Source organism: Protopterus annectens, chromosome 7.part0, assembly GCF_019279795.1.
Source record: "Protopterus annectens isolate FY-2018-M chromosome 7.part0, PAN1.0, whole genome shotgun sequence".
In the NCBI taxonomy this organism is placed as follows: Eukaryota; Metazoa; Chordata; order Ceratodontiformes; family Protopteridae; genus Protopterus; species Protopterus annectens.
Genome location: NC_056739.1, coordinates 373,926,217 through 373,950,906, shown reverse-complemented (window position 1 = coordinate 373,950,906; position 24,690 = coordinate 373,926,217). Strand labels below are relative to the sequence as shown.

Sequence of the window (24,690 nt, the reverse complement as noted above, 5' to 3'; positions counted from 1 at the left end):
AAGCATCTTGAATGGGTGGCTCACTGGAAAATACTCCCGAGTACCGTGTGACCAAACAAGGCTCTACCCCTGGAAATTAAACCCAACTTATAATGGGAACTGAAGGTATGAGGGGTAGCCCATGTTGCTGCTGCACATATATTATCAATAGGTGTCCTGGCTTGGAAAGCAGCAAAAGTAGAAAAGGACCTGGTAGAATGCGCTTTGAGTTTAAAGGGCAACTCCTTTCCCTGAGAGCTGTAAATAAAAGGAAATACAACTAGAGATCCAGTTCGATAGTGTGACCTTTAAAACTGGCAAGCCCATTCTCACCTCAGCAAAAGAAACAAACAACTGTTCCGATTTTCTAAATCCTTTGGTCCTGTGGATATAGAAATGCAGTTGCCTATGCACATCCAATTGGTGGAATGTATACTCTGCTTGACTGGTGTGATTAGGGAAGAACACTGGCAATTCAATTGTTTGGTTTAAGTGAAATTGAGAACAGACTTCAGGAATAAAGGAAGGATTGGTCCAGAGAGAAACCCTGTCTGTGAAAAACAGAACATGGAGGTTTAACTGATAGGGTTCTGGCTGAGGTTTTTGCTACCAGAAAGAGAGAGTCTTCCAAGACAGGAATTTCAACTGACAAGTATGGGCCGGTTCAAAAGGTGGCAGAGTGGACTAGATTCAGATCCCATGGAGGAATGGGGTCCTGCACAGGAGGTCTCATCATGGAACCCCTAAGAAAATATTTGCACAGTTTGTGAGACATAAGTCTGGAATCATTAATCCCCACATGAAAATTAGATATTGCTGATAGCTGAACTCCAAGTGTAGCAGCTACTGAACCCTGGTGAAAGAGTTCTGAAAGGAACTCTAAAACAATAGTAATGGGAGCTGTAAATGGATCAACTTCTCCGTTGTGTGCCCATATAGAAAATCTCTTCCATTTACTGCGATACAATTTTCTAGTCGAAGGCTTGTGAGAAGAAGTAATGATATGCGTTACAGCTGGAGACATATCATGAAGCCTGACTAGTGACGGAACAGAACAGCCATGCTGTCAGTTTGAGAGTGTGGAGACTGGGATGAAGAGAACCTGACGTGTGTCAAGAGGTCTGGTACTGGGTCCAGAGTACATGGATATAGTCTAACACGTGAGGCCCGAGGAAAGTGAACGAAATCTGACTAGGCCAGTAAAGACTGATGAGGATCATCTTGCTTCCCAACAACATTGCTTTCTGTATGACCTTGGGAATGAGTGGAAAAGGAGGAAAAGCATAAAGGAGTGTTGGGGCCAATCGTGGATGAGTGCATCTCTTGGAGATGCTCCCAGAGGGGGGATGAGAGAGAAAAAGGTGCTGCATTTGGTGTTGATGGAGCTGGCAAAGAGATCGCAGCAGGGTTGTGGCAAAGAGATCGCAGCAGGGTTATCCCCACTTGTGGAAGATCAGATGGGCTACTTTCTGGTTCAAGGACCATTCATGAGATAACAATATTGCCCTGCTTAGCTTGTCCGCTATCACGTTGGAAGTCCCCGGGATGTGCGTCGCAATGAGAAAAAGTGCTGGGAAGAAAATCGCCCAATTCCAAGCTCGTAGGGCCTCTCGACATAAGGGGTATGATCTGGTCCCCCCTTGTTTGTTTAGATACCAAACCACCAACATGTTGTCGGTCTGGATAGCTATTGTCCCTAGAGGGAGAAAGTCGTGAAGTGCTTGCAACGCTAGAAGCACCGCTCTCATCTCTAGGACATTGATATGCAGATGGGCCTCCTGATCTTGCCATGTGCCTTGGACAATCTTGCCAAGATAATGCCCCCCCCCACCCCCACCCAGAGAGGCATCCGTGGTCACAGTGGCAATGGGTTGGTGCAGTACAAAGGGAGTCTCTGTGGTAAGATGACCTGGTTGAATATGTGATCAGAATCTGATGTAGACACAACTGCTGAAAGGACCACTAGGATGACAGAAGCCAGGAGTATCCTCATATGTAGTCTTGCTAAAGATACCAAGGTTATGGTTGACGCCGTAGGTTGATGCCATAGTTCCGAGAAGCTGCAACACCACCTTCGCTTTGACTCTTCGAAGGGGAAGTATCCTGTAAATTTGTTGCGCAAGATTCTGTATTCTGTCTGTAGGTAGTCTGGCTGTCATAGCAACAGTGTATGTTTGCTCCTATAAATGTTATAGATTGAGTGGGCAAAGTAGAGGAGTTTTCCCAGTTTAGAGAGAGATTCCCAACTGGGAACAGAGCTTGATTGTGGAATCTCTCGATTGAACTAGGCGATGCCTGGTGGTGGCGGTCAGGAGCCAATCGTCCAGGTATGGAAAGACTTGGATTCCCTGATGTCTCAAATGAGCTGCGACTACTGCCATGCACTTGGTGAACACCTGGGGGGGCTGTGGTGAGACCAAAGGGCAGAGCCCGAAACTGGTAATGATTGGCTCCCAGCCGGAAGCTTAGGTAGCTCCTTGATGCTTTGTCCATCATTATGTGGTAGAAGGCATCCTGGAGATCTATTGAGCACATCCAAATGTCTCTCCCTAACAGAGGGAGTATGGATTGTAGAGTGACCATTCGGAACTTGGACTTCTTCACAAACTCGTTTAACCTGCTGAGGTCTAGGATGGGTCTCCAGTCTCCTGTTCTTTTTGGAACTAAAAAGAACCTGGAGTATGTTCCGAATCCTGTCTGGTCTGCTGGGACATGTTGGATGACACTTAGCTTTTTTTCTCTGTAGCCGCTTGATCCCTGTGATTGAGTGGTACATCTGGGATCCTTTTGGGAGGGCGTGGTGGAAGGGAGAAGGGTAGAGTAACCGCTGGTGAATGTCTTGTACACACTTGTCTTGAGTGAGATTTAGCTAGGGTTCTGGGTACAAGGACAGGCAACCCCCGACTGGCTACAGAGACGTACAGTTGGGTTCCACATCAGGAACGCTGATAGGGACGGTCACGAAAGGAATTGCGACCTCCCCGATTTTGTGGGCCTCCCCTGCCTCTAGGGCGACGTCTACCATTATTTCCTCCTCCCCTGCCTCTGAAGAAGGAATCACCCTGTGTGCCCTGGAAAGGTCTCAGATTTCTTGAACCACATTTTACCGCTCTTCTGACCTTTAGGGCAAGGTCTACAAGGAATGGTAAAATGGACTCCCATGGCAGAGAGAGTGTCTTTCTTTCTTGTTCACACCTGGTGAGGGTATCTTTCACCTTGGGTCCAAAAAGAGAGGATCCGTCCATGGGAGCATTGGTGAATGTAGACTTGAAAGGCTCAGCAAAGTTGCATAGACGCATCCAGGAATGTCTCCTTAAGGAGACTCCTGAACCCGCCACCCTACTCTCACCATCAGCTGCATACGAAATCAGCCGCATGGATGAGTTAACAATAGATGTGAGAGTAGTTAACCGAGCAGACACTGTAGATGGGACTGCTTCGGTAGCGGTTCCCTGAAGAGCATCTCCAAACTCCTTTAGGAGCTCTCTCTGAAGGCTCGTAAAATGTGATAGTTCAGCGATCAGAGTGTAAAAGCCGCTAAAAAGATACGCTTCCCGTACCTAGTCATTGTTTGGGATTCTTTATTGGGTGGATGGATAGAAGTCATCTCTGCTAGCTCCTTCTTAGTGGCCTCCACCACCATGGCATCAACAGGTAAGCCCCTGGACAAAAATTCTTTGTCTTTATGGGCGGAAAGACATTTATTCGGCCTCCTGGGGATCGGTTCCACAGCATCAGGAGTCTGCCATGCTTTCTGACTGAAGATCCAGTAATTCATCAAATGGAGAGGACACCCAAGAAGCTGAGGGTTGAGACCCGAAAGCCTTCAGGTACAATGACTTCATCGGATGGGGCAATGGTGGGTCAGCCGCCTCTCTGCCTGAGGATCTCCAAAATGTCTGCAAAGGACACATCTTCAGATGACGACTTAGGGGACCCCTCCGACTCATCAAGGTTAGTGTCAGACTCATCAGGGGAGTCTACATGCTTCCTCTTACATGATCTCTTCAGAGGGGGCTCCTCAGTGGGGTCTTCTGGGGTGGTCTCGGAAGATCTGGGGCCACCCAAATGGGGATCCTAAGGCTGTGGGTCTCTGTCATCCTGGGGGGGGGGACAGGATGCCGAGACCATAGTCTGTGCTTGAGGGAGTATAGCATCGGTACTCCTACGTGGGACGGATGAGCTATCCAACATGCTCCTCACCTCACGAAGACCAATTCCTCAGTCTCCGAACGATGCCCCGCCGCCAAAGAGAGCGTAGGTGCCGATAGCTCCAAAAGAATCGGCTCAGAACGATGTAGGGTTCTCACTCGGGCCGGCGCACCAAGAGGAGGACTCCACACCGAAGAGGTTCGATTCCAAGTGTCCCCCTCAGGGCCGACGAAAGAGCTTCGGACCCTAGACACTTTGGACGGTGCTGATAGTGGCAGAGTGGAGCTCAGCTCCAAGACAACCACATGGGGTGCTGGAGCAGAGGACACCACTACAGTCGGTGCTGACATCGGCTCCAAAAGGCCCAATCTGGGTTGGAGGAGGAAAAAGAGCAGGAGTCTGCTCCGAGACTGAAAGGGTTGGAGCCGATAAAAATTTTGGCAAGGCCGATGACTTAATCTGAGCACCACTCTTTTGATGTCTTCTTCGTGAAGACATCCTTCTTCGTGAGGATGAGGAGCATGTTGGATAGCTCATCCGTCCCATGTAGGAGTACCGATGCTATACTCCCTCAAGCACAGACTACGGTCTCAGCATCCTCTCCCCCCCCCCAGGATGACAGGTTGGTGGCACAGCATGAAGCATCAGAGACTATCCATGTGCAACTAACTGTGGGTAAAACTGCCTTCCAGTTTATAGCCTGCTACAGACCACCCTCCCAAACACAGGAACCCCACTTGGCCTTCCTGAGAATACTGGAAAATATGAAGGTCTCTCAAAATACCATTATATTGGGCGACTTCAACTACCCAAACATAGACTGGGAGCATTACTCTAGCTCCCAACACCCTAGCCCAAAGGTTCCTAGAATTTATAAACTCAAATGCTATGGAACAACTTGTTACCACTCCCACAAGAGGGGAAAACATACTGCACCTGATCATCACCAACATGGGGACACTATGCTCCAGACCAGAAGTGTATCCCTCACTGGTAAGATCAGACCATAAACTAATCTCACTGGATATTCACATCCCAACCCCACCCCCTGCCCAGAAAACCACAGTGAAAAACTTCTCTAAAGCAAATTTCACACGCCTCAAAACCGAGGCAAAATCCTTCAAAGCCCCCGGGCCTGTGGAAAATACGGCCCAGACTGCAGAATCCTTTATAAACACATTCTATGAACACCTTCAGGAATGCATGGATCATGCAATCCGAAACAAAACCAAGACCCAATCCTCCAAAGGCAGACATCCTGTCTGGTGGACCCCAGCCATAAACAAACTATACAATAGAAGGAGGAAGCTACTACATGAGAGAGCAAAATCCCAAAAAGGGAAGGCATCTCTGATCAGTATTAGCAAAAAACTACGGGCACTCATAAAATCGTCTAAGGCCAGCTTTGAGAGACAATTGCACAGGACACCAAGGATAATCACAAAGCTTTCTTCAGTTATGTTAGGAACCTGGGTGGGAATTCCCAGATATGCTCAGAATTAGTCCAAATTGACAAAAAATACACCGAGCCCACAGACATTGCCAACATCCTAGCTGACAGGTTCAGTGCAAACTTCTCCCCGCTCTCCCCACCAAAAGGGCAAATATCTATCCCAACAGAGTGCTGCCCCCCTGACATCTCAGATGCTCAGGTAAGAGCCGCCCTCTCCAAAGCAAAAAACACAGCATCAATGGGACCAGATGGTGTCCCAGGCTGCGTCCTACATGAACTCCAAGAAGAGCTAAACCCAAACAAACATAAAACTACTGTTCAATCTTAGCCTTACTACAGGATATGTACCCAAAGAGTGGCGTACAGCAACAGTGGTACCTCTCCACAAAGGTGGTGCCTCAACAGATCCTGGAAACTATCACCCCATAAGCCTGACTAGCTTGGTCTGCAAAGCTATGGAAAGGATCATCATGGACCTCATAAATAAAGATATTGGGGACCTACAGACACTGGATCCTACCCAGTTTGGCTTTAAGGGCAGATCCTGCCTCTTAAACCTTGTTGATTTCTTTGAAACAGTCACCAAGGCCATTGACGAGGGGAAGGCGGTCCACACAGCCTACCTGGACCTCGCAAAAGCCTTCGATACAATACCCCACTCCGGCATTATAGATAAGCTCACCAGCTTAAATATAAACCCCTATGTCACTAGATGGGTTGCAAACTGGCTCAAGGACAGAACCCACATGGTTAGAATTGCTGGAGCCATGTCAGACTCCAAACCAGTTACAAGTGGCGTCCCACAAGGCTCAGTCCTGGGACCTCTCTTGTTCGGTATATATTTCACGGTGGTACAGGCCAACACGGAAGGACTGTGGCTGACCAAGTTCGCAGATGACTGCAAACTGGGCGCCATAATCAACTCTCCAGCCGACACAAGCATCCTCCAAAAGGGCCTCATAGAAACAGACAACTGGTGCCACAGCCATGGCCTCAAGCTAAACGCCAAAAAGTGTATAGTCATCTCCTTTGGCAAAACAAAGTGCCCACAAATTACCACATAGGTGGTAATCCATTAAGTACAGAAGAAGTCATTAGGGACCTGGGGACCCAAGTTGATAGCAATCTCTCATTTGACAACCACGTGGCCAAAGTGGTTAGAAAAACATTTTATATAGCCCACCTAATCATGAAGGGATTCACATCTAGATCAGGTGAGGTCATCATGCCTCTTTACTCATCCCTCATCAGGCCCATCATGCCTCTTTACTCATCCCTCATCAGGCCCATAATTGAGTACAATGCCCCTTTTGGGATGTACCTTACCAGACACCTGCAGCAACTGGAAAGACCCCAAAAGTACCTCACCAAGAGGATCAAAGGGCTCAAACAGATGCCATAAGCTGCCCGGTTAAAGAAACTCCAGCTCTACTCAGTGGCATACCGCCTGCTCAGAGGCAATCTGTGCCTGACGTATAAAGCCATGTCCAACCCGGAATTAATGGACATGCTGCACCTCAGAAAATCCAAATCCCATCGAAGCTCGCTCGAGAGACTTGAACCTCAGCACTGAAATAAATAGGACATGCTGGAGGGACAGATTCATAACCCAGAGGCTCCCTTCACTCTGGAAAAAAATCCCAGTCCAGGTTAGGCAGAGTCCCACATTGACTCTCCAAGAGGAATCTTGATGAGTGGATGGGAGATCGTAGGTTTACCCCGGCTATCACTTCTGTGTCACTGTTAGACAGAGGCACAGTATACTAGCCTCAAAAAAAGGCATAGCAAAATTAATTTAAAATGGGTGGCGAAAGCCAAACACACTGTGGCTAGGCTTATAAATGCCCTAGGGCAGATAGCCTAGTATGAACCTATGAACCTATAAGCTCCTGGAGGACAGTATGGGAGACCTTGCTCTCTGCAATATAGGCGATTTTAGAGTAGGGGAGACCGGTGGAATGTCTGTAGACCGGCTCCGAAGAGGACTGCTAGTGATCGGCACCGAAACACTTGTGTGCCGATACTGCAGGGTCTGTGTCCAAAATCTCAATCTGCTCCGAAGACAGTGGAGCCGAAGAGACAGAGGCCAACTCCGATTTTGGTAACTTCTGTGGAGGTTCAGAGACAGAAGTTGAGGCTGGAGAAGGTCTTGCCCTTACCCGTTCTAGAAGACTGCGACCTAGCAGAGGAGGCAGAACTGGCTAGGTCTTCCTCGAAGGAAGATTTTAACATGCCTTTTAGGATCAGCTTATTCTTCCATTCCTGGAGCACTCTAGGGCTAAAGGAATGACAAAAGTTTCTTGAAGATGTATGGCCCCTAAACAGTGCACACAGACGTTATGTCCATCGGTGATGGACATTTTCTGCAAACATTTTGCACACTTTTTAAACCCTGACTGTTTATGTTCTTTGGACATAATGGCAGTAGAGAAAAAACAACACACTCGCACAACGAGGGGAACTAGATCCTCTAACTTAAACAGATCTAGCCCCAACACCCACAACAAAAATAAGAGGGGTTTTACTATGTTCTCCAGCTTAAACGAACCTAGTGCAAGAAAGAAAGAGAGAATGAACTAGCACCTCTAAGTTAAACGGTCTAGTCTAAAAGCACACACTCACAGGAACCACACACAAATGGCCAACAGGCCCAAGAATTTTTAAAACAGTAAGTCAAATCCGGTTAAAGACACAAATTGGTATTACAATAAAACAGTCAGCAAACAGAATAACACTTCACACAAAGCAAAACCTCCTAATTAGTAATAAACTAAATCACTTAGCCATGGCCAACCAAAAGAAGCTTCCGACTGAAGACGTGGCAAACGAGATCTGGGCAATGTGCGCATGCACCATGGGATACCTACTAGCCACAAGCCAATCAGAAGTTTTCAGGCTTTCTAAGCAGCAGAGTCAGAGCCGAGGATCGGCTCCGAACCCACATGCAATAATGGAGGCGAGATAGGACTACATAACATCTAATGGTAATCTACCTTGCCCAAAGATGGGGGGACAGGGGGGAAGGAGTCTGGGTGCACACATTGTAACACTGATCTACTTGATCCAACAGCTACTGTTATGGTAAGATCTTGAACAATTATACTATGTTGTAATATTCCTGATGCAAGGGATGATCCCCAAAGGTTTTAGGAGGAAAGGGTGTAGCCTGAAAGAGTCCAATAAACCTTGATGAATAGTTCTGGAAAATCCTGCTCTGGCTCTATAAAAGCCATTTATTTTGTAATGTTTTTGTGAAAGTGTGAACAAAAAAAGTTAGCCACCTCTAGACTGACTTTAAAAGTTAAGGCCCTTGGGGGGGGGGGGGCAGAAAAAGCTACAACTTGGCTTTCATCTGTCCTTGAGGTGCTTTACTATGGAAGGAGTAACAGAAAAAGATGGAAAAGGGCTAACCACCTTGAAGCGGTCCATTTAGGGACTGGAAGGCCTAATATGTTTCCTTCAAAAAAGAATAAAAAAACTACAGAATATCAACTGTCAGTGGACGAAAACAAATGAAATAATCTCTCTCTCTTACTCTGTGAATTGGCAAAGACAGGAAGATGGATGGATTGATTCAGACACAGCTCAGCTGTCAATTTTAGCAAAAAGGGAAGGATTAGTTCTGAGCTTAACAGTATCTTTATGAACAGCTAAGAAAGACGAATAAAGCAGCCTGTGATCCAGACCCTTGCAACAGTCTTTCAAGTCAAGAGTTTCTAGAGGTAGAAAGCTGCTTCTAAACGGTACACACTGTTACAAGGTTATAATTCCAGTCTAAAGGACTAGATTTCCTAGTAGGCCTGATGTGTAGAGGCCTGATATGGAGGACACCCTTAAGAAATACTAAGGACTTCATAACAAGAAACAGAAGGATCAACAAGCAGGCAAGATGAAATGGCTGAGAACTATACAAGAGGCTATTCTAGACCTTAACTGATGAGTATACACAGAGGATAAAGGCTGCCTACACTTGTAATGGGTCCTGTTCCATACTGCAGCACCACATAGAAAACCTTTTCCATTTAGAACAAAATCTTCTTGGAGGTTTCCTAGTCTCCTTTACCACTAGTAGCATGATCTTGGATTAAAAGGTGCCTGAAAGAATTAGAAACCCATCATCCAAAATATGAGGTTCAATGCCTTTAGGTTTGGATAAATGAGAGCACCCTTTTACCGTGTGAAGGTCCAACCTGTGGGTAACTTCTGGCAATTGCCCTTGGCAAGGCAAAAAAACACCACTAATGCTAAAAACACCACTAATGCTACCTGGGCTACAAGGGAGTCATCAACAACATACAAAACTTGTGCATTTACCATAATGCTAGATCAATGTTATCTTATTCCATCTGTTTCAGCTTGTGAGCAATCTGATCCGATGCAGGTATCTCATAATCTTCAGAACCAAAGATAAACCTCCTCTCAAATAATATTCTGCACACATAATAGTTGCCTCAGATAGAGTTTGTTGCATCATACCTGAACTCCATCAACAGACTCGCATTAATGGAAGTCAAACAACAGACCAGAGGACTTCACAAAACAAGTTCTCCAGTCTGAAAGGTCTGCCAGGAGCTGCAACTAGCAATAACAATTTGGGAGGGGGGAAAGGAAGGAAGGAAGGAATGGTAAGAACATGATTGTCCTATCCGATTATGTATTTTCCACATATAATCAACCTGTGGGACAGAGTCCCTAGCCAAACAGTATGGTAGTATTAAGAGAGAACATTCCACAAAATAGATCCAAAAGAAGATCTGAATTTAGGCTGAATGTCCAATTTATAATGGAAAACATAAAAAAGTGTGCGAGTTAGACTACACATCTGCTGTAAAATATCATTCAGAAAAGTACGGCTAAAGGAGGCCATTGAAGTAGCACCTGCCTAGTACAGTGGGCCTTAGGCTTAAAAAGGAAGAGCATGACCTTTCATGGAATAAACAAAGGAAATGTAATGGGAAAGAAGTCTGGACAGGGCCACTTATATACACTGGTTTTCAAAGCTTAGTTCTAGCAAAGCACACAAAACCGATCTAATTTCCTGGTGTGTTTTGCCCTATCCAAACAACCTCAACTACCAACAGAAGTTGAAACAAGGATGCTTAGATTCACCTTTTTTACTGAAGTTGGGAAAGAAAAGTGCCAAATGAATCAATTTATTCAAATAAGACTCAAAGTCCACCTTAGGCAGGTAGGAAGAAAAACTAAATTCTAGAAACAAAGGTACGGCTATATGCTGGATAAAAATTGAAGTTCCGATATTCTTTTTGGCTGAGATTACTGTGAACACAGAGTAAGTCTTCCAGGAGAGAAGCTTGTAATCTGTAAATAGATGGTTCAAAGAGGGCCCTGGTCAAAGCTTGAATGAAAAAGGGCAAATAACATGGGGGAATGGGATCTCTCACTGGAGGCCCAAGCAAAAATACAACCTTCAAAAAGGCTTTAGACAGTCTTGGAGGAGCAATCAGAAGTTGGCCATGACTGATGTGAAAGTTTGATATAGCTACCAGTTGGACCTTAAATGGCGGTAAACTTAGCACAATGGAAAAGGACAGGCAGAAAATTTAAAATGGCATTTAAAGGGGCAAAAGGGATCAAAGCCCCTTGGAATTAGCCTAGACAGAAATCTTCTCCACTTGACAACATACACCTTTCTGGTAGAGGGCTTCAGAGAAAGGAAAAGGATGTGCAAAACTGTCTTTAGATAGTCTGGCCATCACTAGAGTTGGAGGATTGTGGGAAACAGTGGTCAACTTGAGGGCAAGGAGGCCATGGAGAGCCCTGGGTCTGGGGGCTGCTCTATGTCTGATGGTGCAGGCTTGTCATAGGGACAGCTGATGGGACACTGTGACCTTAGATGGATGAGAGAATCTGAATGGATATGAGAGAGCAGCAGAAATTCTTGACTCAAACTTTGTATCCTTTCTACTATGAATGCCAACTCCAGCCAGATAGAAAGGAATCCTCTATATCCTAGACCTGGTCATTATCAACATGGGCAACCAGTGTTCCACACCAGAGGTCAATTCCTCATTGGTCAGATAGGACCACAAGCAAATTACCCCAGACATCCACATCCCACCCCCACTAGGGAAACCACCATAAATAATTTCTCCAAAGCCAACTTCATGCTTAAGACAGAAGTGGCAAACTTCCAGACACCCATGCTGATGGACAATAGAGATATGACTGCTGAATCCTATACAATTGCATTTTATAAGCACTTACACGAGTGCATGGACCGTACAATCCCCAACAGAACCAAGATACTAGCCTTAAAAAAAAAAAAAAAAAAGGAAGCCAATCTGGTGGTCCCCTGCTACAAAACAAACTCTGAAACAGAAGAAACTGTTGCAAAAAGAGAGAGTAAAATCCCATGATTGGAGGAACTCCATGGTCAGCCTCAGTAAGAAGCAGAGATCCCTCAAAATCCTCCAAAGCTGGTTACAAAAACAAAATCACCACTGATTCTAAAGACAACCACAAAGCATTCTATAGCTATGTCAAGAATCTCAATGTCTCAATGGCAACACCCAGATCTGCTCTGAGTTACAGCACAATGGCACTAAATATACAGAACCGATATTGCCAACATCCTGGCAGATAGGTGCTAACTTCCCGCTCTCATCCCCTAAAGGGCCCATCTCTATACCAGAAGAACGCAAAGTACCTGTAATCATGGCTTCACAGGTAAGAAAACACTCTCTCCAAAGCCAAGAACACAGCATCCATGGGACCGGACAACATCCCAGGCTGCGTTCTACATGAACTACAGAACGATCTGGCACTCCACCTTAGTACCATGTTCAGTCATAGCCTCACCTCAGGCTTTGTGCCCACTGAAAGGCGCACAGCAATGGTTATCCCACTCCACAAAGGGGGAGCCACCACGGACCCCAGGAACTACCGCCCCATTAGCCTGATGAGCCTGGTTTGCAAGGTTATGGAGCGTATCATGGAACTTCTAAACAATGACATTGGTAATCTCCAAACTCTGGACCCTACCCAGTTTGGGTTTGTAAAAGGCACATAATGTCTCCTAAACCTGATAGACTTCTTTAAAGCGGTCACCAAAACCATAGATGAGGGTAAGGTGATTCACACAGCCCATCTAGATCTCGCAAAGGCTTTCGACACCATCCCCCACTCTGGAATTATAGACAAACTCACTAAACTAGGTATAAATCCCTATGTCACAAGATGGGTTGCCAACTGGCTCATGACAGAACTCACACTGTGAAAGTAGCAGACTTAAAATCCAACTTCAGACCAGTGATGAGGAGTACCACAGGGTTCAGTCCTAGGTCCTCTCCTGTTTGGCATCTACTTCTCTGAAGTACAGGCTAACACAGAAGATCTTTGGCTAAAAGTTCGCAAATGACTGCAAACTAGGAGCCATAAACTCCTAACGATGCGGACATCCTACAAAAGGGCATCACTGAGACAGATGCCTGATGTCAAAGCCATGGCCTCAAGCTCAGTGCCAAAAAGTGCATAGTCATCCCTTTTGGTAAAAACTCTGTACCCATGAACTACCACATAGGCGGTAGTCTACTTAACACCGAAGTGTGATGAGACCTTAGGACACAGGTGGACAGTAGTCTCGCCATTGATAATTGCATCGCCACAGTAATCGGGAAATCCTTCTACATGGCACACCTCATCACAAAAGGTTTCTCATCTAGAAAAGAGAGGTCATTGTTCCCTCTACTCATCACTCAGACCCATTATAGAGTACCAATGCCCCTTTGGGTATGTACCTCAAGACATCTACAACTGGAAAAGCCACAGAAATACCTCACACATCTACAACTGGAAAAGCCACAGAAATACCTCACACATCTACAACTGGAAAAGCCACAGAAATACCTCACAAAAAGGATTACTGGCCTCAAACAGATGCCCTATGCAGACAGTCTCAAAACTCCAGCTTTACGCTGTCACATATCGCCTACTCAGAGGTGATCCCTACCTAACATACAAAGCTATGTCAAACCCAAAGCTGTTGGACATGCTCCACATAAAGAAATCCCAATCCCTCTGAGCTACACACTCCAAGGACCTAAACCTTGTCACCACAACAAACAGAACATGCTGGAGGGATAGACTCCTGTCCCAGACACTCTGGAACAACAAAGCACCTCATTAACAAAAATCTCGATGATTGAATGGGAAATAGGAAATTCACCCCGGGGATCACTTCTGTGGCTCTGCTTGACAGGGGCATAGGAAAATAATTTTCTTGGGTGGCAATAGCCAAGGTACCGCTTGGCTAGGCTTATATAGGCCCTAGGGCTAATAGCCTAGTACCTACCTATGAACCAGAGATCTAGGAGAGACCCTAACTCCAGCCTCCAACCCAGCCAGGTCTGAAATGGAAATCAAAAGATGAAGCTGTCTGGAGCTTAAGCACACAGGGATAGGTACGGCTATGATAACCTCAGATTAGAGCCCAAACCCGGGCCCTCTACTCTGACCCCATGGCTCCAGGATACCATTGGCCCAGTGAAGAGTGGAATAGAGCACATCAAGGCAGATGGCATACAATCTTTCAATGGTAACAAGAGAGGTTTATGTCAGAACCACGGTCACCAGCACCGAGCCATGGGCCCCAAAGAGGATTCCCATCCCTATGGACCTGGGTTGGGGGGCATCAAGTCCATTTGGGTCTTCGCATGAGCTGATCTATTATAAACCAAACACTCAGAAGCTAGCTTACTGCACTGAGGCAAAGGTTGGATAATGTCTTGGGTCTGGAAAGGAGAAGCTTGCACTCAATGAGGGTACAGCTTCTGAGAAGACTCTGGATCCAGAGTTGTTGTGTCTCGGCTTTTTCCCGGTTAGGGGTCGCCACAGAACTCTGGTCCGCTAATGATTGGTTTTTACATGCAGAGTTACCAGCCCCGATGCACAACCTTCAACGAAGGTACGCCCATTCACGCATGTCACTAAGCAGAAGACGCTCTAGCTGAGAATCGAACTGGACAGCGTCTTACTGTGAGGCAACAACGCAACCGCAGCACCACCTCCGCGGCACTCTGGATCCAGAGTAATATGGATAAATGGTGAATGGATCCGAACCAAAAACTGCAGTCACTAGGCTCAGAATGTTCCATGCCAGAGATTTGTTTGGATCCAAGGCCAGAGCCGATATGGACAAAGATTATGTTAGTGGGCTACAGATTCCGGAGTCAAACAGAGAGCTGGAGGAACTAAGGGCCTTGGCGCCTTCTGATCTAGCAGACCTTCCAAAAGAAAAATCACAACATTTCTGGGCCTTTTTCTCTTTGTTTAGCGCACTCCCTCTTTAAAGTCTTTCTTTTTGATTTTCATTCTCTTTTTCTTTCCAGTCCTCTCGATCCTCATCTTTACCATTTTTCTTCTCCAATGGATTCTTCAAAGGAAGAGGAGAAATGGCAGTCTTGGCAGGGGTAAGCAGCATAGAAGCATGCTCCTCAACACCAATCTTGCCCTGCTTTCACTCAGAGCCCTCATGCCGGCCAGACAATCAGAATCAAGGTGGGCTACACCTAGGAAATAAAATGCAGTTGTCTGGGGGGGGGGGCAACTTAGGCACACATTCCAAACACCTTTTTAAAGCCAATATCTTGTCCACTGAACTTAAATAAGATATTAAAGACAGAACAAGAACCAAACGCACAATAAGAATCCACTAATATAAGCAGCACTACTCAACACTACAACCCTTTTTTGTAAATTATATATATATATATACACATTATATATATGCAAGTGTGTGTATATATATATATATATATATATATATATATATATATATATATATATATATATATATATATATATATACAAACAGAGACAAGTAGAGAAGAAATCAACGTGACAGAAAATGACAGGAGCAAGGCTAACACGCACACAAAACTCACATTATAGATGCATACAGACTCAAAAAAGGGGGGGAAGATATCTGTAAACCAACAATATCAAGAAATAATCAAACGCTATTAGAAGAGGAAAATACTAATGAAAAGGCACTTAACTGGAGCTCTGTACAAATGTGTCGACACTGAAAGCAGCAAATGAGATCTGAGGAGACTTGGGTGTGCAGAGCATTATGGGAAGGTAGCTAAGAGCTTTGGTGATGAAGATTCTGAGATTCCAGCCTTGGATATGATAACACATGGACTGAAATGGAAGGAAAAGACATCAAATCTTTGGTTTTGTCCTTCTGAATCTTTCCATTATTTTTAATAAATAGGCATCTTGTTTTCTTGACTCCACGGACCTGTTTGTGCACAGCAGATTTCCTATTTTCCAAGCTAAAGGCATTACAGATAGAACAATCCAGACAAATGTTCTACCCCCCCCCCCCCGACACACACACAAAAACACACTGCGTGCAACTCATGGGTGTCCTGGGGTGGAATTCTGTGGCCATAGTTTGAGCATTTTAAGTTCTTCTTGTCTTTTTTTCATTACTAATGAACACGCAAACATACAAAAGTATGGCTGAATAAAAATATTTAAATAATAAGGTTTATCTATTCTACTGAAAAGTTACGTTTTATATTCACCAAGAATCAAAAAGGATTAGTGGTGTCAGGAGGCCAAACACCTACACAACACTAAGGAAGGATTTATCAAGACGACATACGAGTTCTGAAATATTAAGAAAAGTATATTTCTATTCCATTTTAGTTGTACTAAAGTTTCTAGGGGAAAGAGGTGGAGCACTTACCTTTTGGAGGACAGACTAGTGCCTGATCGCTTGGAGATCCATGGTAGCTACACTCACAGATGCAATATAGGAAAATTTAAAGGAGCTCGAGGTGTGAGCTGCAGTATTGACAGTCCTGATCAGACAAGTGGCCCAAAGATCCATCGATCGGATTAGATGAAAGGGGCAAGGCTTCAAAAAGATGTATCCTATTCATCCTGTCCCTCTAGTTTCTGGGAAATCTCAATTAAAGAGTTGCGAAAATAGGTTTGTCTATGGACATCTGCTGTTTTAGTGCAACATCCTGAAATTTTGTGAATACAAATCGTTTAGCGAAGTTAGGAGACTAAGGAATAATATCCAACAATGTTAAGAACTTATCCTAAGTGGGATGACTCCCCTCTGACTCCGATATCACCAATACAGTAACAAACAAGTTAATTGCAAACTTCACCCCCCACTATGAAAAATCTATTCATCTCCATATGTCCAAGAATCTTGTACAATCCCCCTATTATCACCTTCAGGAAAGTACAGTTTTGTACCTACCATAAATGTAGATGTCCGATAGGTATGCATCTGCAGTCATAACATATGGGGTGTCCTGCCTCAGGCAGCCCTTCGGTCGGCCGGATTCCAAAGTCTGGGTCTGGCCTCGGACGATGTCGCACTTCACCCGACGTCATAGCTCCTGGGATATAAAGGCATCAGCCAACGCCATTTTCCTCAGTGTTTCTTGCCCCAGATGCCAGGTGCCCTCTAGGAAGGCTAAATTTGTATAAAAGTAGAAAACTCCAAACAGTAGAAATCAAAAAGGAATACCACAGAGGGGAAGGAGGGTGGGTAATCCTGACTGCAGATGCATACCTATCGGACATCTACATTTATGGTAGGTACAAAACTGTACTATGTCCTTCAAGGATGCATCTGCAGTCATAACATATGGGTAGAATACCATAGCCAAACTGGGGGAGGAGGCACTAAGGTGTAGTTAAGATCCCTTGTAAAACTGCAGTTGCAAAACCTGCTCGGAATCTGGAGTATAAAGGAAGATTGTAATGCTTGGCAAATGTATGCACGGAGCTCCAAGTAGCAGCTTCTAAAATGTCTTTGGTAGCCACACCTCATAGGAAAGCTGTAGCTCTTGTGGAGTGAGGCCTGATATTTTCAGGAGTTGTCTTTCCATGAAATGAGTAGCAGAATCGAATGCAATTTCCTATCCATTTTGATATTGTCGGTTTTGAAATTGCTTTTCCTTGCACTCCTGTTGCATATGCTACCAGAAGCTGGTCAGTTTTTCTGCTGGCCTTAGTTCTGTCCAGATAGTAGCGCAGTTGTCTGTGTACATCCAAGGTGTGTAGTAGTTTTCCCCCCCTGTTCTGTGGGTTAGGGAAGAATGTAGGTAAATGAATAGCTTGGTTCAAGGATACCCTGGATACCACCTTTGGCATAAAAGTAGGATTGGTTCTCAGAGACACTCTATCCTGGTGAAAGATGAGGAAAGGCTGCACTGCCATTAATGCCTGTAACTCGGATACCCTTCTTGCTGAAATGATTGCTAGCAGGAAGGCAGTTTTCCAAGATAAGAACTGTAAGTCTGCTGTTGCTGCTGATTCAAAAGGGGGAAGTGTTAATCTTTCTAGCACAAAACTGAGATCCCATGCAGGCAGAGGTGGTTTCCTTGGAGGTTTTACATTTTTGATTACTCTCAAAAAATTGTCTGAGGAGAGGATAAGAGAAGACAGGAGGATCCATGTTGTAATCTGCTGAAATTGCTGACGCATGAATCTTAATGGAAGAATAGGACAGGCCATTGTGGAACAGTTCTGCTAAGTATTCTAGGATGTGTGCTAGGTTTGCCAGTGTGACATTTGTTCCCTTTGCTGCACTCCAAATGAGGAATCTCTTCCATTTGGCTGAATATGTTTTCCTTGTGGAGGGTCTGCGAGCCTCCAGGATAATGTCCTTAACCCTCGGAGATAAAACCGGTTGGGTTTGTTTTATGCAATTTTCCAAGCAGTTAGCTGCAGGGTTTTTAAGTTTGGATGCAGGGTCTTGTTGTTCTGCGTTAGAAGTAAAGGACAGAGGTAGAGGCCATGAATTCGTCCGAGACATGCTTCTCAGTAGCTGGTACCAATGCTGCCTTGGCCAGTCTGGAGCTATCAGAATTACCTTTGGCTGTTCCTCTCTGATCTTCAGTAGAACTTTGTACATCAATGGGAGAGGTGGGAAGGCATATACTGTCAGGGCCTTCCAGCTGAAAGAAAGGGAGTCCACCCTCCAGGCTTGTGGGTGGTACACTCTTGAGCAGAATTTCTTCAGTTGGTAGTTGAGTGGGGAGGCGAACAGGTCTATCTCTGGCATTCCCCATTTCTTTGTTATGGTTTTGAAGATATCTGGATGCAGCATCCATTCGTGATAGTTCTGCTTAAGCTGTCTGCTAGTGAATTCTCTTTCCCTGGTATGAATCTGGCCTGTAGTTGGATGTGGAGATTCAGGCCTAAGTTCCACAGGTCCATTGCCATCTGGCACAGAGGGTATGAATGTGTGCCTCCCTGTTTGTTGATGTACCACATGACTGTGGTATTGTCCGTCCTTATCAGCAGGTGTCCTTGCTGGAGGAATGATTTGAATGCCTCGATTGCATGCTTCACTGCCAGCATCTCCTTTAGATTTATGTGTAGATTCAGCTGGTCTTGGGACCATAGGCCTTGGATACACTTGTCTTCCATGTGTGCCCCCCAGCCTAGGTCTGAGGCATCCGTGGTGATGGTCTGCCTTGGTTGTGGTTTGTGGAAAGGCAATCCTCTGTTGATCTGGCAGGCCTGAGCCCACCACAGGAATTCTTTTTTCAGGCATGGAATGATTGGTATCCGGGCTTCTAGACTGTCTGTGTCGAGACCATACATTCCTTAGGTACCATTGTAATTTTCTCATATGCAGCCAGCCTGGCATGTGGGATCAAGATTATGCAGGATGCCATGTAACCCAGGGTCTGCAGGACTTTGCTTGCAGTAAGCTGAGTTTGTCTTGTTAATGTCATGAAGTAGACTGGTAGTTGCTTTTGTTTTTCTTCTGTGAGAAAAGCCATCTGAGTTATTGTGTCCAGTTCTGCACCCAAAAAAGTTTTCTTTTGGGATGGCACTAGTCTTGACTTTTGTATGTTGACTGTGTATCCCAAGGCTTGCAGCAGTTGTATGACATAGGCCAAATCCTTTATTATTTTTGTCTTGTTGTCCACTTGTATTAGGCAGTCGTCCAGGTATGGGTAGATTTGAATTCCCTGAATCCTGCAATGTGCAATTACTGATGCCAGGCATTTCGTGAATACTCTGGGCGCAGTAGATAAGCCAAAGGGCAATGCTGAGAATTGATAATGCTCTGATCCTGCAAGAAATCTGAGGTGTCTTCTGCAATCTGGTCGTATAGGGACGTGCAGGTATGCCTCCTTGAGATGCCAAGACTCCTTGCCCAACATAGGAAGAAGTCGCTGTAGGGTCAGCATCTTGAATTTTGGAACAATGAGATATGTATTCAGTGCAGACAAGTCGAGAATATGCCTCCATTGATTTTCTTTTCTTGGTACAAGGAATAGTCTTGAGTAAAATCCTTGGCCTTGTTCCATAGATGGTACCTTTTCAATTGCTCTCATCTTTAGTAAGCTGATTATTTGTTTTAGAGCCTCTGATTTCTGGCTTGGTGGAAGGTTTGGCATTCCTCTCTTTTTTGGTAGAGTGTGGAAGTGAAACGTGTAGCCTTTGTCTATTGTTTGCAAAGTCCATTTGTCTCCTGTAATGCAATGCCAGTTTTTTTGAGAATAAAGCTAGCTTTCCACCAAAGGGTGCTTCCAGTTGTTCCCTGGTAAGCGGAATCAGAGCCAAGACATTGTGTCTGTCCTGTGGAAGTGGTTGCAGTCGCAGCTGTGGCGGCACTTCTTTGGTTGGCAGGTTGCCACTGACGACCCCTGTAGGCACCCCTTGATTGTCCTCTGCCTCTTGGGTGTCTATTTCTGCCTCTCTGTGCTCTGGGGGTGCCTGGAAAGGACCAATTTTTTGAAGGCCAATTTCTGCTGAACCTCGGAGGTTGGACCTGCAGAAAATCCTTGACTGTTTGGACAGATTTTGCTTTTTCTTCCACTTTCTTTAGAACCTCCTGTGCAGGGGAGCCAAATAAACTTTGTTTCTCCATAGGGGCATCTAGGAGTTTAGACTTAACATGGTCTGGCAAGGACTGTTCTTTTAGCCAGGCGTGTCTTCGAATCACTGCTCCAGTCATAGCTGATCTAAATGAAGCCTCCAGTGCATCATAGCCACATTTTAAGAAATGATTACTGACCTGCTGAGAGTTGTGTACCAAATCCTGAAGGGATTTACGGTCTAAAGGTTCAGACAGCTTTTTATTCAGCTGATCCAACAAACATTCCTGGTACTGTATCATGTGAAATTGACAGTTTAAAGCTCTGGCAGAAAGAGTAGCAGATGTATAAACCTTTTTACCCCATCTCTCTAATGCTCTAGATTCTCTTTCAGAGGGTAGGGTTTTTTTGGCAGGGGCAGCTGCAACACCTTTAGGGCCCTGAGAAATGGTTTCTGGGTCTGCAGCATGGGCCTTATACAAGTGGAAGTGAGAATCCGGGACCCTGTAGTATCTGTCAGGTTTGGCAGGGGCCGGGGGAAGAGAATCAGGGGCAGTACTGGCATCATTGTATGTATCATCAACAACTGACAGTACAGGTGGTATGGCTAAAGGACTATGCTGAGGTAAATGTAAAAAAGTCCTTAGCCTTTTCCTAAAATCAGAAAAATCCTGACCCTGCCATTGGAAGTGTTCCCTCACTGAGTGTAGAGTTTCCCCAAATGAAAATTCTTCTGGAGCGGAGGCAGAAGGAATGGAGTCTTCTGCATCAGAATCCTCATAAGGTGAGTAAGGTCCTTCATGATGGTCAGATAAATCTGAACCATCCGAGGAATAGTCAGAGGAAAGAGAGGTTCAGGGGGTTCAGTCCTAGGCCTCTTTTCAGGAGGGGTTGTGAGGCCCTGTCTGGGTGAGGTTGGGATCCCCTGATCAGAGAAATAAGGTCCTCAGCAAGGTTGAGAATCTGAGAACTTGAGGTAGGTCTGTGAGAGGAAGCTTTTGTAGGTAAGGCCTTGGATAGTTTAGCTGCTTTAGCCCTGGAGAAGGCCTTGATAGACATAGAAGCAGGGGGTCTAGCTGCCCCACGTGCAGGAGTAGAGATGTCCAACGGAATGGTGTCGGACAAATCTTGTGTGCCTGCTTCTTCAGTAGGAATTTCTGTAGCCGACTCAGCCGGGGCCTGTGTGGCCTCGGTTGTCGGAGGCATGCTTTCGGCCGAAGGGAGAACAGAGGTCTCTGTTTCAGCCAAAACAGAGACACTCGCGGTAGGCCTAACCGTGGTTTCAGCCGAAACCGCGGGCCGCGAGTGTCGGTCCTTTTCCTTGCGTTTTTTAGCTAAATGTGTAGTCGGAGTCTCCGACGGCATTTTATATGCAAAAGCGGAGCCAAAAAACTCTTCAGCAAACTCCGACCGACGTCTAAGCGTCCGTCGGTTGAAGGAAGCACAGGCTAAACAAGCTGATACGTCATGGTCTGGGCCTAAGCAAGGAAGGTAGTAAGAGTGGAAATCCTTATGAGGTATTTGTTTCCCACAAGTTAAACAATTATTTACTTTGTCTGACATCGGCTGAGGCAAGAAAGAGTCCCCAACGGGGTACTTAGCTTTTTTAGAAGTCTTCGGTAGCTGAAATCTCTGGATCTGACCGACCGGCACTTGCGAACAGCTTCTGCTTCGGGAACCGCGCGGCAAGAAAGACTGGGGAAAATGGCGTCGGCTGATGCCTTTATACCCCAGGAGCTATGACGTCGGGTGAAGTGCGACATCAGCCGAGGCCAGACCCAGACTTTGGAAACCGGCCGACCGAAGGGCTGCCTGAGGCAGGACAACCCATATGTTATGACTGCAGATGCATCCTTGAAGGGCATCATGTTCTGAAGGTGCCAGAGGCTGCAAATACTTATGGGACCTAAAAACACATCTAGATATTCAGTACCAAACATATAGAATTATTTAATAAACACAGCCAAACACACTCTTGCCAAGACTCTCCTCAAACTGTTTAACCTAAGCTTAGTCATGGGATTTATACATGAATTATGGCATACTGCAGTGATACCACCACTACAAAAAGGCAGTCCAGCCCTACCGCGGACCATGGTAATTATAGACCCCATCAGCCTTATCTGCGTGATTTGCATAGCTGATCTCATTAATAATATCAAAAATCTAATTAGGCCAAATCCTCAGTTTGACTTCAGAGGGGACTCCTGCCTATTAAATAGTTAACTTCTTTGAGTGGGTCACATGGACTTAAGCGGCCATGCTGTTCACAGAGTATCTAGACCCTAGCCAAAGCATATGATCTATGCTCAACTTGTGCATTATAAGCATGCCAGCTGCTTTACCTAAAGATCCTATAATATGGATAGCAAACTGGCTGTAAGACAGAGCCCACATAGTTCATGTGGCGAGTACCTCATCCAAGAGCATGAAGTTGGCAAGAGTTTTCACCAGGGCTCTTTACTGGGACTCTTCCCTTTTGGTAAAATTTCATTAAAGCATAATGATGCAGCCAGAAAGAAAGCACTGGCCATGGCTGGTAGACTGGACAATGAATGTGAACCAGGCCAGAAACCATAAACCAAAATTAAAGGTCCCTTACCTTCTACCTTTCATATTCCTCACTGGGATCACAGACCGATTCCATTCTCATCATTCTATTTTAATTTCCCTCAGGCAGATAGTACTACTCAAAGCCTCATGTATACATAAGTAACAATATGCTCAATTTAAACACTGGTAACAGTGATATTGATGCTCTTTGTTCCCAAAACAACAAAGGCAGGCTATGTGGTGGGGCTGGGTAGTAATCTGTTGGTTGCGGCCACATACGAATGCCCATTACTTGCAGTTAATGAAAAGTGAAACTTAATTATACATAAAGGTCATCTGAAGTGCATTAGTAGCTAGACAAGCTTAAGACCAATAGGGTATATACTCCTTAGCTATGATGCGAGGGAGTCTGTCTGCATATTTGTTCCAATAACTTTCTTCCATAAGAGGTGTGGGAATTGGTTCCATTTGGTGCAAAAGTCAAAATACTATCCTATGTATTTAAGGTCAATAATTATGGTGCCATTAAAGTAAATACCAGTACTAAACTGTAAATAAAAGCAGGGTAGAGTGGTAATGTCAGATACTGGTCTTATGTTAACATTTATAGTTTTCTTAAAAACTAAAACTTGTCCACAAGATATAATGGAAGTGAAAACATGCAATTTAACTTAAAGTAGAGAGACATCACCTGTTTTCCATCAACTTCAATGTCTGCAATGTAGTTTTCGAAGACTGTAGGCACGTAAACCTCAGGAAACTGGTCTTTACTGAAGACTATAAGCAAGCAGGTCTTTCCACATGCACCATCACCAACTATAACCAGCTTTTTCCGAATAGCTGCCATAACTGAAGGAGAGAAAATACAAAATAAGGAATGTGCTAAAAATATACACACACACACACACACACACACACACACACACACACACGTGTATAAATAAATAAATAAATAAAAGAAAGAATAGGGTATGCTGCACAGGAGCCAAAATCTGTACTTCACACAACCTCCGATGATGCCGCGGACTACAGAAGTACATTGTTTCACAGTCCCTTGTACAAATCTCAACTTCATGCAGCTCCCTACTAGGTCTGCAGCTGCCAAAGCCCTGCAGTCTTCCATCTGCAGTAAAGGACTCCCTCCCACCAAAGAACCAATACACTGGGAGGTTTAGACAGCACTCAAAGTACCATTACTCTTCTTGATTCTCAAAGTACCATTACTCTTCTTGATTCTCTTTTGTAGACTTCAGGACACACATCTCATCTTAAGGTGCAAAATAATATATGCATACTCATCATATTAGCTTACCTGCCAGTTAAGCTTTTTTGCGGTTAAATTTTTTAGGAGTCCTCCTTCTACTACCAATTCTACAAAACTGTATCCTTCCTACTTCTGCACTTAATGTGCATGTGTGTCTGTGAAGGGTTGTTGGAGGGATATACATACACTTGATATCAATTAGTAGCTAAAAACTAGCCCCCTACATCCCTTAAGCTGATCCTTGCACAAGGAGACGACAACCCTCAAGGATAAGTCATCACCCCCAGGGCAAAAAAATAAGCCATGTATTTCCAGGCTTTTGGGAAAATCTATCCAGAAATGCAGACTAGAGAGGCCACCCAGACTCAAAGGAACAGTGTGACCACTGCAGAAAATATGCTCAACTAATAGGATGTGTAGTTTTATTTTACAATGGATTGTACATGCCTTTTATAGTAACT

At 44.9% G+C, this 24,690-nt stretch overlaps 1 protein-coding gene across 1 annotated transcript in view; it reads right to left on the bottom strand.

Moving 5' to 3' along the window:
• Positions 1–24,690, bottom strand: part of LOC122806472 (rho-related GTP-binding protein RhoA-D) — a 434,939-nt gene that overhangs the window by 353,200 nt on the left and 57,049 nt on the right. The window contains exon 2 of the mRNA XM_044076938.1: positions 23,657–23,814. Coding sequence (XP_043932873.1) covers positions 23,657–23,812 — 156 coding nt within the window. The 5' untranslated portion in view covers positions 23,813–23,814. The remainder of the gene's footprint in view (positions 1–23,656; positions 23,815–24,690) is intronic.